The 17,037-nt window shown below is 50.0% G+C and overlaps 1 protein-coding gene across 2 annotated transcripts in view; it reads left to right on the plus strand.

The window, feature by feature from the left end:
* Positions 1–5,058: 5,058 nt before the first annotated feature.
* Positions 5,059–17,037, plus strand: part of HK2 (hexokinase 2) — a 58,432-nt gene continuing 46,453 nt past the window's right edge. Inside the window, exon 1 of one of the 2 annotated variants that reach the window (XM_023187960.3) lies at positions 5,059–5,714. In XM_023187960.3, coding sequence (XP_023043728.1) covers positions 5,652–5,714 — 63 coding nt within the window. In that variant the 5' untranslated portion in view covers positions 5,059–5,651. Of the gene's footprint in view, positions 5,715–6,549; positions 6,675–17,037 lie in introns of those variants that run through there. The other variant, XM_026456437.2, reaches the window with a different exon arrangement.

A 17,037-nucleotide genomic window follows, 5' to 3' on the forward strand; every position in this document is an offset into this window, starting at 1 on the left:
AACAGTTAATCCCTCAGGTGCAAGACCCACATTTTGTGTTTCTTTTTGTATTTCACTTTGAGGAGAGGGTCCTGAACACTGTAAGGGTTTACTAATCTTTGTGGATAGATTTCCTTCTTAGGAAGAGGACCATCTGTCTCTTCAATTTTCAGTATCTCTGCATATGCGTGTGTGTACACGTGCATGAATGTATATGAGAGAGAGAGGGAGACAGAGAGAGAGAGAGAGAGAGATCTGAGATTCAATAAATAATACACTTGAGGAATGGAGTTTGGAGGCAGAAGAACTACAGAAACAAGTCAGCCTTATGTGGGTAGTCTCCCCTTAGTTTGTCGTGTATCAACTGGAGTTTATAACAATACTTTTTTTTTTTTTTGGAGACAGAGTCTTGCTCTGTGCCCCAGGCTGGAGTGCAGTGGTGTGATCTCTGCTCACTGCAAGTTCCGCCTCCCGGGTTCACACCATTCTCCTGCCTCAGCCTCCTGAGTAGCTGTGACTACAGGTGCCCACCACCACGCCTGGCTAATTTTTTTGAATTTTTAGTAGAGACGGGATTTCACCATGTTAGCCAGGATAGTCCCGATCTCCTGAGCTCGTGATCCGCCTGCCTTGGCCTCCCAAAGTGCTGGGATTACAGGCGTGAGCCACCGTACCTGGCCTATAACAATACTTATTCCAACCGCCTCCCAGGATTGAACTTTGTAAGATATAACATGTACTTAAAGTTCCTTATGATTATTATCCGGTTCACATGAAATGGGACCACAGAGGGGAGTGGAGAAGAGGCATTAAAATTAGTGTGTGAAGAAAGGATCATAGCTGACCCAACCCCACTGGCTTTGGTTTTACCCACCTGGAGACAATGCATTTTGTAGCACCAGGCTATTGAATTTCCATCTGATTCTAGGCAGCAGGCATCCTCCTCTTAATTCCCCTTCACCCACCCCAGCCAAATCCATCAGTTCTACCTTTGACTTCACAATACCTAAACCCATAACCTTCCTCCCTACCCTACTCTCATCTTGGCTTAGGTCCTAGTCTTACCTTATAGCTTCTGCCTCTCCCTGCCTTTGGTCTCTGACCTCTTCCCCTCCCCATCCACATGGACGGCAGTTAAGGCCCTAAAAAAGCAAATGTGATTGTATAATTGTATAATTTCCTGCTTTAAGAATCTTTGGAGCCGGGCATGGTGGCTCATGCCTGTAATCACAGCACTTTGGGACGCAGGTGGATCACGAGGTCAGGAGATCGAGACCACCCTGGCTAAAATGGTGAAACCCCATCTCTACTAAAAATACAAAAAAAAATTAGCTGGGCGTGGTGGCGGGTGCCTGTGGTCCCAGCTACTTGAGAGGCTGAGGCAGGAGAATGGCGTGAACCTGGGAGGCGGAGCTTGCAGCCAGCTGAGATCACCCCCCCGCGCCCCAGCCCGGGCAACAGGGCAAGGCCCCGGCCCAAAAAAAAAAAAAAAAAAAGAATCTTTCGACCGGGCTTGGTGGCTCACTTCTATAATCCCAGCACTTTGGGAGGCTGAGGCAGGCAAATCACCTGAGGTCAGGAGTTTGAGACCAGCCTGGCCAACATGGTGAAACCCTGTCTCTACAAGAAATATAAAAATTAGCCGGGCATGGTGATATGTGCCTGTAATTTCAGCTACTTGGGAGGCTGAGGCAGGAGAATCGCTTGAACCCAGGAGGTGGAGATTGCAGTGAGCCGAGATTGTACCACTGCACCCCAGCCTGGGCGATAGAGCAAGATTCCATCTAAACAAACACACAAACAAACGAAGAGTCTTTGTTAGATATCTAAGTCTATATATTTATGGTATGTCTATATCTGAAGAGGAAAGCTCAGTTATGAGGCTGTTGCAGTCAGGTGAGAGATATTAGGTGTGTGATCTAGGGTAGACAGAGAAATGGGAAAAGATTTGGGAAATAATATATAAAACTATGAACTCTATGTGTGTGTGTGTGTGTGTTGTTACACAACATGTGAACATTAGTAATCTCTAAGATTCTTCTATGAATCCATTCAATAAATGTTTATTGCATGTCTGCTGTGCATCAGGCAACATTTTAGGCACTGCAAACATGAAAGAATGACATAGACACAGACCCTGCCCTCTTTTAGCTTATCATCTATTGAGGAGAGGAAGAATATAGCGAAAATAAAAAGGAAATCAACCAGGGCCAAGTGATAGTGACTTGGGGAACTATCTGAGATAAACCGGTCAAGGAAAGCCCTCTGATGAGGTAGAAGGTGGGGACTTGACTCTGGAAGTGGGGGCTAAGACTCAGGACCAGACTCTGGATTAGAGTTCCAGATTTAACACCTGGAAGTCACTGCCCCTTTCCATGGCAATGACTCAGCAACCTGTTACCAACCTTTTTCTAGAAATTTCTGCATAATCTGCTCCTTAATTTGCATGTAACTAAAAGTGGGTAGAAACATGAGTGCAGAACTGCCTCTGAGCTGCTACTCTGGGAACACGGCCTATGGGGTAGCTCTGCTCTGCAAAGACCAGTGCCTCTGCTACTGATGTACACTGCCACTTCAATATAAGTTGCTGTTTAATGCCACCCCCTTGCCCTTGAATTCTTTACTGGGTGAAGCCAAGAATCCTCCCAGGCTAAGTCCAAATTTTGGGGCCTGCCTGCCCTGTATCATGAGGAGGTATCTGAGTGGAACCTCAATGAGGAAGAAGAATGGGCTGGAGACCGGCCTGGAGAAGAATATTCCAGATAGAAGGAAAAGGAAGAGCAAAGACCCTTGGGTGAGAAAGAGTTTACATTTTTGAGGAAAGCATGCTAGTGTGAATGCCAAGCAGTGTTCTGGGGGAAGATCTCAGGAGGTGTCTAAGGGCGTGGAGACAAGTGGTCAGAAGCAGGGTCTCTGTTATAGGTGGAATTAACTGCTTGCTGATGGATTGACTGGCTGTGAGGATGAGTGGCAAGAAGGAATCGAAGATGAGTTAGGGTGGATGGTGATGCCATTTGCTGAGACAACTGGGGAAGAAAAAGATTTGGGAAGAAAAGTTAAGTTCAGCTTTGTACATGTTAGGTGTGATAGTACACTAGTCACTTCAGTGGAGATGACAAATGGCAGCTGGAGAAACAAGCCTGCAACTCCAGGAGAGGTCCTCGCTGTAGATTTACTACCGTGAGTCATCACCATGTACTTGATATAACAGTCATGGGGCTAGGAAGTTAGTTTCTCCTCAGGGAATCTGAAACTGTAACTAGTTCAGAGAAGAGGGTGGAGGGCAGCCCCGAATGCCCCAGCATTTACCAATAGAGCAAGCAGGGACTGAGGAGCCTGGGGAGTGAGGTTAGCTGGATACCAGCAGAGTGTAGCACTGGTGCTCTTACTGAGTGAGGAAGGTGTGTCCAGGTGGAGGATGTGATTAACTGTCCTCAACATCCCTGAGAGGAGGAGTAAGACAAGGGCAGGGAAGAGAATGCAAGATTTGGCAACAGGTAGATCATTATGATGACTATGACAAAAGCAGTTGGAGCTCAATTCTGTCTGGAGTATAGGGAAGGAGGGCTGAGGACGTGCATTTAGAAGGGTACATAGTTCTCAAGAAATTTTTCTGAGCACATCTGTAATCCCAGCTATTTGGGACGCTGAAATGGGAGGACTGCTTGAGCCCAAGAGTTCAAGACCAGCCTGGGCAACATATTGAGGCCCTGCTTTAAAAAAAAAAAAAAAAGGAAGTTTTGTTGAGAGGCTAGATGGATCATGGATTTTTTTTTTTCCTGTTTATCCATGTCTTTTATTTTTCCACAATGAGCATTGATTACTTATACAGTAATAATTTTAAGTCTATACACATTGCAGACAGCACCCCACTGTTTGAGAGAAAAAATCCTCCACAGTAGAACATGGCAGACCTTCATCTTCCTTCCCTGAACCTTTTCCAACCTTAGGCTTGCCATTCTCCACCAGCGCTAATGTCATGTCTCTTGAAATCAGTATTGAAGTCAGTATTTCATTCTTGCCAGTTTCCACTGTGTGTTTAAATTTGGAGTCTGGTGTCCAGCATTAGCTGGGGCTGGGGCTTCCACTCCTCTCAGCATTGGTAAGCCCCCTCATCCACCTCATCCCATGTCCAAGATCATCCAGTTACACACTTACCATCTACCCAGTTCATTCACGTCATCAGTCCCAGAGCTGCAGAGATGCTTTTTTTTCCATCTCCTACTTCTCTGGCTTTTAGCAGCATGGGATAATGGAGCAAGCGAATAGGACCTTAAAGTAGAGGGACAGGGGTTCTCTTCCCCATCTGCTGCTTATTAGCTATGTGACCTCGTTCAAGTCTCTTTTCTTTTTGAGACAGGGTCTCCCTCTGTCATCCAGGCTGGAGTACAGTGGTATGATCATAGCTCACTGCAGCCTCAAACTCCTGGGCTCATGCGATCCTTCCACCTCAGCCTTCTGAGCAGCAGGGACTACAGGCACACGCCACCATGTCCGGCTGATTTATTTATTTTTATCTGGGAAGACAGGGGTCTCACTATATCTCCCAGGCTGGTCATGAACTCTTGGTCTCAAGCAACCCTCCAATCTTGGACTCCCAAAGGGCTGGGATTACAGGTGTGAGCCCTGGCCTGGCCTCAGTTTCCTCATCTGTAAAACGGGGTTAGTGAAACTCACATCCTATCAGTGGTGTGAAGGATGGGCCGATTCTTGTATTGCCTGCTGTAGTGCAATCAGCCGCTAAGGCGGCTCACCTTCCAGCCGTGCTACAATAGATAAGAACTAGGATGCTTTAGACGTGCGACTGGGCAATGGGAGCCCCTCACATGATCCCGAGATGCTAGACAGTGTCCCTCCGCACAGGGTGTGCGCTGGTCCAGTGACCCGTTTTTCCAGTCGTCCCACACCCCGGGTCCGCGATCACGCTCCCCCCACCCATAGCCGAGCCTGACGCGGCGGTGGCTCATGCGCCTTTCCGTCCCAGCCTTTAGCCACGGACCACACGTCCCATCTCAGGCGCCCCGCCCCCCGCCCCCGGCGCGCCTCCCCAGGCAGCCGGCTCGGGTGTCTGAGCGGCCGCGCCCGCGAGCCGTGAGCGCTGATTGGCTGCGACGCGACGGGGGGCGGCCCGCGGGCGCACACACCCTCCCCGCGCAGCCAATGGGCGTGCGCACGTCACTGACCGGGAGGCCCGCGGGCCGGCAGCCCCTCAATAAGCCACATTGTTGCATGAAACTCCGGCGCAGGAGTCCCGGGCCGCCGCTGGCAACATCGTGTCACCCAGCTAAGAAAATCCGCGGGCCGGAGCCACGCGCCTGTGAACCAGAGAGGTCCCACTGCCGGAGTGGAGCCGGGCTGCGATTCTTCTCAAGTTGAGCCTCAGTGATCCTGTGGCCGAAGTTAGCGCCTTGACGTGGGAAAACCGGACACGTCGCCAGGAGAGAACTGAGGCGCCTGCTAGCAGTTGTGACACCAAATCCCGTCTCTGGAGACCCGCGCCCTCCGCCAGCCGGGCGCACTCTCGCCGTTAGCCCTCTTTGTGCGTCGTTCGGACTCCCAGCTCCCGGCCCCGCAGCCGAGTCCCAGCACAAAGCAGTCGGACCGCGCCACCCGCCTCCCCGCTCGCGCCCCCGTCTGGGTATCCCAACTCTGCGCCGTCGGGCCGCGGCAGGATGATTGCCTCGCATCTGCTCGCCTACTTCTTCACAGAGCTCAACCATGACCAAGTGCAGAAGGTAAGTCAGCGCGGGCGGGGCGGCAGGCTGGGCTCCGGCAAAGTGGCGTGGCCTCCAGGAGTCTTTTCCTCGATCCTGAGGGGACCTGCTCCCTCCCTACTCGGGGCCCGGGACGCGGAAAAAGTTTGGGCAGCCGGGAAACTCCTAGGCGCCAGGAGCCACGTCCGCTAGGCACGGCCAGGGAGTGCGCGCGGGCGGGGAGCCGGGGTCGCGCTCCGCCTGGCGCTCTCCCTCCCTGAGCTCCCGCACGCGCTCACGCTCTCTCCCCCAACCCCTTTTTCCCTGTTACTGGAGGGGCGGGTAACCCCGCAGGTACTCAGGGATTGCTGCGCCCATGTGGGAGGGAGCCCCCTTCTGCAGCGCGAGTTCCGGCGAGAGCACGTGGAGAGAATCGTGGCTGCGGGACGCTGCTCCGCTGCCGCGTGGGGCCGCCGGTGGCCGTCCGCACTCGCGGACCGCCTGTAGGAGACCGGTGGTTCCCTTCTCCTTCCTCGCGGCCCTGCGGGGGTGGGCTTGGGGAGAAGCTGACCCGGGAAGGAGTAGGAAAGGGGCAGAGGAACTCCGCCCGCCGCGCCCCCTCCCCGGAACTGTGGCGCCCGGAACTGAGGCTCGGCGAGAGGCGTCCCCCATCAACCCCCGCCCCCCCAAATCAACCTCGGGACCGCCCAACCTCGTGTCCTCAGGGCCTGCCTCTGAGTCTCAGGGGAGGACTTTGGTTGTTACTTTCTGGTTTGCCCCAGAAGTTACTCGGAGACGGCCAACTCTACGGGTTCCTGGATTACTTGAGATTCTTGAGATTTGTGCCTTCCGAAAATGAGCTTTTTTTCCCTTAGGCCTCGACCTGTCTGTGCCCACCTCGCTCTCCGCAGCTCCCTACGGCTGAGCGCTCGCCCCGGCCGGTTCATTTACATAAGAAAGAGCCTCAGGCCAAGCCGGGAATCTCTCGTTCCCTGCCTCAGGGTATGGGGGTGGGGATGGGGCAGGGCAGGGCCAGGGGCGCCCTCAGAATTGAGTTTCTGAAATGCCTGGGATTAGGGGATTGGCTCCTGGGCGGGGCCTGGGCTACGATTTGAGGTAGGGGACAAGTTGGGAAGGGATTAGCGGGAGGGAGGTTGTTTTAGAGCTGTGAGGCAACTGAGCGTTGCTCAGTTACATACTTGAAATTTCAATGTCTGACCGGAACACATTTTTGGGAAAATGTCTTGCCTTTATCGTTCTGTGCGACAACCTGCTCATATTCCCATTCTGGCGGTCCCGAGGGCATAGGAGGCATGTAAATGTAGCGATGGCGCGTGAACCTCCGAGAAAAGCAGGAGTTACCCAGCCTCAAGTCTGGAGGAGCGAGCAGAGGCGGTTGTTTTACTTGGGTTTTACTGTTTGTAAATGGCTGTTATTCTCTAATTCCTGGGATGTGGCTCTGCACCTTGATTCAGTTCACTTAAAAACGTGCCTTTCAGCTGGCAGGATCTTGGTAACTTCTCAACTTCCAAGAACTCTTGGGGAAGGCTATCATCTCTTGGCAAGTCCTAAAATACACAGTGAAGCATCCTTAATCCCAGGGAGTTCTTCTCCTTTGGGGATTACCCCAGGACATTTGAATCCTTGCATAAATGTACTCTTCCTCAAACCAGAGGAGGGCACTAGGACTGGAACCCCGTTGGAGTTATACCACTCTCAATCTTGGAATGGGGGTCATCTCTCTGCTCCCAGAGTGGAAAGGTAATTAGCGAGGGTATCTGGAAATGAGTTGTAATCCCTGTCTTGTGGTTTATTAACCGTAGCACCCTGAGCCTCTTTGGACAGCCCGTTCATTTCTTTTTGTTAAATGCAATAATAACAGTAGACTTTTCCACTTATGGAGTTGAGATGATTAAGCACTGCAGTGTGCAACTGTCGTTCCTGTAGGCTTCTTTTCTCTACCCTTGCAGCCACCTGTCAGTTTCGGAAGTGTCCCTGAGGACCCTTGGGTGTATTTCCTCTAAACTACCAATGGGGGCAGAATTGAATCAGGCCTTTAACTCAGTAGGTGTCAGAACCTGGGATTTGACTCCCAGCTTAGTGGCAGTTACATAGAAAGCAGAGAAAAACTCAGAGAGTATCTTGGAACCATCTTTCTGAGCTGCCATTGGAAAGAAGAATTAAGAGGGAAGAATGAAAATTTAGAATAACTTTAGAGTCTTTTGAAAAGACCTTTTGATTTGGACCCTTCTGAAATCTCCTTCTGATAAGATATTCTGGGTTGTAGTGTGAGGACCAGGAAGGCTTGGGTTCACCTGCCCAAAGAGGTCACTCGTCGTATCCTGATGGACAAGCCCAGTGTTTTGGGGCATTAGAGATGAGAATAAGGGTTATTTGCTCACTTTTGCCAGTGGACACTTTGGAACTCAGGAGTGACTGCAGAGCACCTACTATGTACCTGGCACTGTTCTAAGCTCTTTAGGTATGTCAGCTTGCTAACATTCAAATCAATCCCATGAGGTAAAGACTGATCGTTATTAGCATCCCTGTTTAACTGAGGCCAAGGGGTAACTTGCCCAAAGTCACCAGCTTTTCTGTGTGAGCTGGGAATTGAAGCCATGCATTTGGCTTTAGAGCACCACGCTCTTGAGCACGTACTCGCCTGTCTCTGGGGAATGTGAGCGGACTTCTGGCCTGGGCCTGTGCCTACTCCTGGCTGCTGGTAGCACCCCCACCCATCATGACCACAGGTGGAACTAGCTCTTCTGTTGGTTTGATAAGTGGTACCAGTACCCTCTGGCAATTCCAGCTGAGAGTCCTGGATTCATTTTCATCAACTCTCTAACTTTGTCAACTGGTCTCTGGGTTACCTTGGAGGCCTCCTAAGGGTGTCCCTAAAACTCTGGAGCCAGACTGGATCATTTCAGGAGCCCTCTACAGCTCTTCATTGCCTCTCGCTTCCACCCCCCAGCTCAGCCTCATCTTCCTCTCCATGCTTTCATTCCTCTGTCTTGCCTGTTCACACTGGGTCCTTTTGCCCTTGCCATTTTTGTGGCCCTGAGCTCTGCTTGGCTTCTTTCCACTTAACCCCTTCCAGCTCAAATGCGGCTTCCTCTCTTAATTTTCTTTCTGCCTCCTTCTCCCGCTCCTGGGTGCCAACACTAGTGTGTTTGAACCTTGCATGACATTTGTTTCATTCCACCATCTGTTAGAGTTGGTGGTTTTCTGTTCGGGTTCCCTCTTCAGTGCAGGGAGAATCTCGGCTGTTAGGTTTGTTGCTGCAGTTCCTGGCCACTGGTGAGGTGCTCAGTGAGTACAAGAGTAAAGGAGGAGACCTTTCTGGAGAAAGAAGCTAAACCAGGGCTGCAGGAAGTGGAGGAGCTGGGCGCGGGCGGCTAGTCTTAGGCTAAAGGGATGGTATATGGGTGGACACTTAGAGGGAGGGACAGTTCTCAGCTATCTCTTCATCCAAAGCATGACCTGAGTCCAGTTCTGAGGTGGGAGAGAGAAAGGGAGGAGAATTTCCTGTCCTTCAGTAATCAAGACTATGTGTCCTCCCTGTGGACAGATAGAGGATTCTATTAATTGAGATAAGTTAGTATACAAGATGCAGGATTTTGTCTCTTAAGAATGGAGAATCAGAGTTAACCATAGAGAAAAAATGAAGTATATACTCCTTCCTCTAGCCATTGACCAAATTGTTTTATTTTTTTTTTATTTTTTTATTTTTTTTGAGACAGAGTCTTGCTGTGTCTCCTGGGCTGGAGTGCAGTGGCCGGATCTCAGCTCACTGCAAGCTCCGCCTCCCGGGTTCACGCCATTCTCCTGCCTCAGCCTCCCGAGTAGCTGGGACTACAGGCGCCCGCCACCTCGCCCAGCTAGTTTTTTGTATTTTTTTTAGTAGAGACGGGGTTTCACCGTGTTGGCCAGGATGGTCTCGATCTCCTGACCTCGTGATCCGCCCGTCTCGGCCTCCCAAAGTGCTGGGATTACAGGCTTGAGCCACCGCGCCCGGCGTCCAAATTGTTTTAATACACATAGACTGGTGACATTTGCACTGGAATCCCGTAATAGACATAGTTCGTGTAGACTCCTTGTTGTATGAGCAAGGGGTGATCTTCAATGCTGGGCTTGAGAGGAATATCTTAGAAGCAAAAAGATTTAACAGAGACCCCAAGAGTCAAGAAAGCCAAGAATTTTAATGCTTTTTTAATGCTTGTACAGTGAGCGCAAGGCCCTCTGAGTGTGATGTGGGAGACAGAAACCCGGACACTTTTCAGTTGTCTAGAGAGATAAAGCTCCAGGAAGAGATAATTTATGGCCGCTAAGTCAAAAGAATGAATTACGATGAGTGGGGTGGGAGTTAGAGGCCTCAAGAAACCTTGGCACATTTTGGACACCTACTGTGTGCCATGAGTCCACACGTATGGGATTAGACTATCAAGAGTAAATTGCTGGCCGGGCGCGGTGGCTCAAGCCTGTAATCCCAGCACTTTGGGAGGCCGAGATGGGCGGATCACGAGGTCGGGAGATCGAGACCATCCTGGCTAACACGGTGAAACCCTGTCTCTACTAAAAAATAGAAAAAACTAGCCGGGCGAGGTGGCGGGTGCCTGTAATCCCAGCTACTCAGGAGGCTGAGATAGGAGAATGGCGTAAACCCGGGAGGCAGAGCTTGCAGTGAGCTGAGATCTGGCCACTGCACTCCAGCCTGGGCCACAGAGCGAGACTCCGTCTCAAAAAAAAAAAAAAAAAAGAGTAAATTGCTGATTAAAACCTTAATATTATTTTTGTCTACGTTAATTTTGATTGGGCTAACTGACATTGACAGGTACAATTCACCTTATTTGTTCAATTTGTAACATCTTGGTAACCTAATTCTGTCCCTTTGTCTGCTCAGAAGACAACTGATGATAGTAGGAATACTTTGTAGCTTTCGTTAACCATCCATTTGTTTATATTGCCAAACTTCTATGTCAGAGAGCTAAGAAGCACTTTTTGTGTGTGTGTGTGTGTGTGTGTGAGAGACAGTGTTTCACTCTGTCACCAGGCTGGAGTGCAGTGGTGCAATCTCAGATCACTGCAACCTCCACCTCCTGGGTTCAAGTGATTCTCCTGCCTCAGCCTCCTGAGTAGCTGGGACCACAGGTGCGCACCACCACACCCAGCTAATTTTTGTATTTTTAGTGGAGGTGGGGTTTCACCATGTTGACCAGGATGGTCTCGATTTCTTGACCTCATGATCTGCCCACCTTGGCCTCCCAAAGTGCTGGGATTACAGGCGTGAGCCACCGCACCTGGCCTTTTTTTTTTTCTTTTTTTTGAGATGGAGTCTTGCTCTGCTGCCTAGGCTGGAGTGCAGTGACGTGATCTCAGTTCACTGCAACCTTCACCTCCCAGGTTCACACCATGCTCCTGCCTCAGCCTCCTGAGTAGCTGGCGCCTGCCACCACGCCCGGTTAATTTTTTTTTTTTTTTTGAGATGGAGTCTCGCTCTGTGGCCCAGGCTGGAGTGCAGTGGCCAGATCTCAGCTCACTGCAAGCTCCGCCTCCTGGGTTTACGCCATTCTCCTGCCTCAGCTTCCCGAGTAGCTGGGACTACAGGCGCCCACCACCTTGCCCGGCTAGATTTTTGTATTTTTTAGTAGAGACGGGGTTTCACCGTGTTAGCCAGAATGGTCTCGATCTCCTGACCTCATGATCCGCCCGTCTCGGCCTCCCAAAGTGCTGGGATTACAGGCTTGAGCCACCGCACCCGGCCAATTTTTTTTATATTTTTAGTAGAGACGGGGTTTTTCACTGTGTTAGCCAGGATGGTCCCTATCTCCTGACCTTGTGATCCGCCTACCTCAGCCTCCCAAAGTGCTGGGATTACAGGCGTCAGCCACCGTGCCCCGGCTTTTTTTAAACATCACTTTTCAAAGATGAACTTTTCCAGTACCCAGGGGAGTTTGGAGGTCTTTTTCCAGGGGGAATCTGAGCAACACAAACCACAGTTGGCAGTGGGAGTAAGGAGGTCTGATGAACTGAAAGACCTTGGAGCCCCAGAAAACTGGCTTCCTTTGTTCAGATACTTCCGGTTTAAAAAACCAAATCTTTTTTATTTTTATTTTTATATTTTATTTTTGAGACAGAGTCTCGCTCTGTCGCCCAGGCTGGAGTGCAGTGGCCGGATCTCAGCTCACTGCAAGCTCCGCCTCCCGGGTTCCCGCCGTTCTCCTGCCTCAGCCTGCGGAGTAGCTGGGACCACAGGCGCCGCCACCTCGCCCGGTTAGTTTTTGTATTTTAGTAGAGACGGGGTTTCACCAGGTTAGCCGGGATGGTCTTGATCTCCTGACCTCGTGATCCGCCCGTCTCGGCCTCCCAAAGTGCTGGGATTACAGGCTTGAGCCTCCGCGCCCGGCCAAAAAAAACCAAATCTTGATAAGAGGTTCCTCATTATCGTCCGTTGAGCTTTGAAGTCAGCAGGTTTGGTTTGTTTTCCAACACTGTATGTTGACTGTCTTTGCCTTTTCAAAGCTGTGGGGGTTGGGGTGTGGCAAATTAAATCCCACAACTCACTGGACACATCTTCCTATCACACTCTGTGGATCAGGCATCATTCTTCCTTGCGCTGGAGTGGCTCTTTCTGCTTATCTCTAAAACAGTTTTCTCAGCCTTGGTGCTATTGACATTTTGGGACAGATACTCTTTTTGTGAGAGGTTATCCCAGCCTATCATAAAGAGCAAGAATTTCCATCTTACTGAGATTTCCAGAGACAAAGCCCTATCTTTTTAAAATTCTTCATTTAGAGCAGTAGTTTTCAACTAGGAGTGATTTTGCCCCCCAGTGGACTTTGGCAGTGTCTGGAGACATTTTTGGTTGTCAAAAAGGTTTGGGTGAGTGTGTGTTATTACATCTAGTAAGCAGAGGCAGGTTTGGATGAGTGTGTGTTACTGACGTCTAGTAAGAGAGGCTAGGAATGTTGCTGAATATCCCACCATGCACAAGATAGCTCCCCACAACAAAAAATTACCTGGCCCAAAATGTCTACAGTGTCAAGTTTGAGAAACTGCCTTAGAAGAACATGGTCCATACCCCCACCCCCTTCAGTTTTCAGGTGTATTGCTGATGGTCATACAGCAAGTTAGTAGCCCTAGTTGGGACCAGAGCCCTGAGTTCTCAACAGTGTGCCATGTCATGGGATGGTCATAGTGGGAAATGGGCTTCTACAAAAGATGAACTTAAGATGAGGTCTACAGTTCACAGCAGTCTGCAGATGCCCACAGTCCCTTGCTGGGGGGCAGGTTTTCGGGGGACAGGAGCTAGTTGCTGTTTCTGTATTCTCAACCAGAGAAATGTGGGCAACACAAGTGCTCCAGAAAGCCAGCAAAGCCAGCAAGAGAAGTCTGCTCAGTTGTCCTTGGGGGATGCTCACCCTGGTGCTGCTGAAGTTTCTGTGGAGGCTGGGCCTGAGCCACGCTTCCCAACAAGGCAGACATGTGAGCTGGTGTAGTGGGAGCTCAGAAGGCACTTGAGCCAGGGAGCAGAGGAGAGAGGTCAGTGACATCCACTGAGGGACAGCCTGACAGTTACTGGGAGAGGCTGTTTGATGAGCTGGAGTCAGGCTCCCTGGGGTTGAACTCTGGCTCTCTGCATAACATGCAGTGTGAGCTTGGGTCAGTTATTCAAGCTCTCTAGGCCTCAGTTTCTTTTCCTGATAAAATGTAAAGATTGTTTGGATAACACTTTAATATAGTATTTGTAAGAATGAAAGAGAAAGAGGGTTAAAAAGTGTGAAGCTCTGAGAACTGTGCCTGACATATAGTCAATGCTTTACATATTAAGTATTGGTACTTAACAATGGTTCAACTTAATGATTTTTTTTGACTTTACAATAGTGCAAAAGTGATACGCATTCAGTAGAACTTGTACTTTCGTGTTCATATAACCATTATGTTTTGTACTTTCAGTTCAGTACAGTATTCAATAAATTGCATGAGATATTCAGCACTTTATTGTAAAATAAGCTTTATGTTCGATGGTAGGTTAGGTGTATGAAATGCATGTTTAACTTACTAATCGGGACATAACCTCATTGTAAGTCAGAGCATCTGTACATAACAAGAGACACAGTCTTAGATGTCCCACTGCACTGTCCGCCTGGACAGGAGCAAAAAGAGGCCCTGCTTTACCCTGGATAATTCCCAGAGTAAGTGGTTTCAGGTCCATTTGAGTCTGTCTGACATTGGATTGAATCAGAGGACAGAGAAGTCGGAAGGATGGAAAGTTCCTGAAGCCAGGGAAGAAGGATGCACCCACCCTTTTTCTTTGTAGAGGTTTCTAAAACCTTCTCTTTCCTGGGCTTAGGAGATCCATCCTTAAGCTCTTCCTCTAAATTGCTTTTCTTCTGGTCTTCTATGGAGGTGGCACCCCCATTCGAGGTCAGGTGGCACATCCCATTCTGGGATGCCTGGGACATTGCGCCTCAGGTTGAAGCATCCTTGTGCTTCAGGAGCATAGCTGTGCTGAATGATCAGTGTTAGTTCCAGCTCCTTTTCACTGGAGAAGCCTAACCTCTCTCTCCCCAGTAACTAACCCAGAGAAGAGCAGAGGCTTCAGAGGGCAGTTGTGGAGGCTGCTTACTTGGGATTTCGTATTCTGCTGTGGAGTTTGTCATTAAATACTTGTTCACTCATCCTCACATCTCTCCCAGACCCCAGCTTTCCACAGGGGAAATCATTTGCAGTGCCCTGTGCTGAAGAGTCACAGGACCTGCCATGATAGGTTTGGCCCCACCGACCCCTGGAATTTCTCAGAAGGGAATGGTCATTCTCACATTCTTTCAGCAGATTGGGTGAGATTCCCTGGGCATCCTGGGCTTTGGCAGACAGCTCTTTGCCTCTCATACAGCTGTTGAGCTGAGCCCAGGGTGCCCTGGGTTCTTGATGAAGCCCAGGGGGATTCTGCATGTGGAACCCATACCCTCCATCCCACCTCTTGAACAGCTGTTGCCTTTTCCACGTCAGGAGTCAGGAGTCTTGGCCCTGTTCCTGTGAACAGAGAATCTCATTTCCCCTAAAATGCTGCCCTCTTTTAGGGGTTTTGTTTGCAAAACCCTCATTTTGTTTGCAGATGGATCTCTAAGCATTTCCCTGACATTCTTTCCCACCTTGGTTAAATCTTATCTCAGCATTAACCAGGAGAGTGAGTCAGGCTCTCAGAACCTGGCTCTGGAAGCCCTTGGGGCCCACCCAGCCTTCCGGCCTTTCCACTGTTTCTGCCCTGGATGCTTGGAGGTGGTGCCTGTTCTTAAAAGGCTTTTTCCCCAATCCCTTCCTTCTGGCATCTCCATATTGTCTGAAGGAATAAAGCCAGATGAACCATCTGACAGCTTTAATTAGGGTTAAATGAGGGCATTCGAAGCTTCCACTTTTCCTTCTTTCCCATTTGAGGGACTTCCTCTTCCTGCTTCCTGTTTCCTCCCAAATTTTTCTGTCTCAGTCCCCTCCACGAAGTCCTGTAGCCTCTTCCCATCAGCTCTATGTATAGTAACACAGGCCACCCTCAAGCTGCCCTCCAGGTAGGTCCTGTTATTATCTATTATTCAGATGAGGAGACCAGGCACAGAATAGGATAGTACCTTGCCCCACGGCAAGTCAGAATCCAGACCCACACAGTCTGACTCCAGAGCCAGTGCCCTTAACCCCCAGCACAAAGCTGCAGGGACAAGTAGAGACTGTCATTTATGTTTCAGTTTCATGGGGTATGAGTCAGCTGATAAGCTGGGAAGGGACCTTTGGGACCACGTAGTCTAAACAAACCCTTCATTTTACAGTTAAGGAAACTAGATATTGTGTACTAAGGGACCAGCCCAAGCTCACATAGGATAAGCCCCAGATCTGGAACCCAGTTTCTTGATCCCCATCATGTTTTTTTAAAACACCATTTGTGCAGCATGAACTCATCATTTTAGGTGGCAGTTTCCCAAGCTCAAAGGCAGGATTTACTTAGCTGTATCTAGGGGGCTGCCCTAATTAATTGTCCAAACTGAGCCGCTTTTGAGAATGGAAGAAAGCACTGTCAGTAGTAGTTATGCCGTGAGCACAGGTGTAAACTGAGATTGTCCTGGGTAAACAGGGAAGTGTGGGTACCTTGCCTGTGGTGGGTGTGATCTTGGGGTGGATGGGGCAGACTGGGACAGACCCAGAGGCATTTGGTCCAGCAAGTGGACCACTGGCCGCAGACAGGAGTGGGGAGTTCAGATGCCACTGTGGGACAAGAGGCTCAGAGGCAGATTCTGGTCCCTGGCCTGGGGCTGTCGAGGGGTAGGCGGAGTCTGACTTCTAGGGGACCTAGCATCCTAGGCAGGGCAGATAGGTAGACTGGGAGGAAACCATGCTGCTGCGGGGATCCCATGCAGTGTGGCGCAGGCCTGAAGAGCAAGGTCCGACATAGAGCACCTGGTCAGTCAGGAGTAGCCAGCTCGTCCCCTTCACCAAGTTACTTTTCTAACTTTTCTCTTTGGTGTTCCCATAGACCCTTGTGTATAACTACAACAAAGTTTTCTTGAGCGCCTGTTATATCTCTAGTATTGAGATAGCTACTGCTATGACTGGAGAGAGGCCATTTGTGCTGGGCTATGGAGGGTAAGTGGGAGTTTGTTAGACAAGGGGAGGGGACATTCTGGGCAGTGAGGCCAACACATGCACATTTCTTTTTTTTTCTTTTTTCTTTTTTTGAGACGGAGTCTTGCTCTGTCGCCCGGGCTGGAGTGCAGTGGCCAGATCTCAGCTCACTGCAAGCTCCGCCTCCCGGGTTTACACCATTCTCCTGCCTCAGCCTCCGGAGTAGCTGGGACTACAGGCGCCCGCCACCTTGCCCGGCTAGTTTTTTGTGTTTTTGAGTAGAGACGGGGTTTCACTGTGTTAGCCAGGATGGTCTCCATCTCCTGACCCCGTGATCCGCCCGTCTCGGCCTCCCAAAGTCACATGCACATTTCTAACCAAGACAAACACTCCTCAGATTCACATTGATGTATGTGATTTAAGTGATTGTAAATCCATGTTTTATTACTGTAAAAGAAGCTGCCCACTGCTCTGCCCTTCCCGTCAGTTTGTAATTACTTATTAATGTATCTGTCTCCTGCCAATAGACTGAGTCCCTTGCTGGCAGAGGCTGGTGTCTCCTTTATACCAGTATCCTCGGTGCCCAGCCCTGGCACACTCAACTTGGCGCTCAGTCAATATCTGTTGGCAGGTGAACTGTGCCAGGGTCACGTGCATCTGGGACATAAGCCCCCTGCTGCCCCGCAGTTGGAGCAGAATGTCTGAGGACAGGACGACCCCGGGCTGGATGTCCCAAATGTCCATCTCCTGGACCCTG

Source organism: Piliocolobus tephrosceles, chromosome 15 (assembly GCF_002776525.5).
Source record: "Piliocolobus tephrosceles isolate RC106 chromosome 15, ASM277652v3, whole genome shotgun sequence".
NCBI classification, from domain to species: Eukaryota; Metazoa; Chordata; class Mammalia; order Primates; family Cercopithecidae; genus Piliocolobus; species Piliocolobus tephrosceles.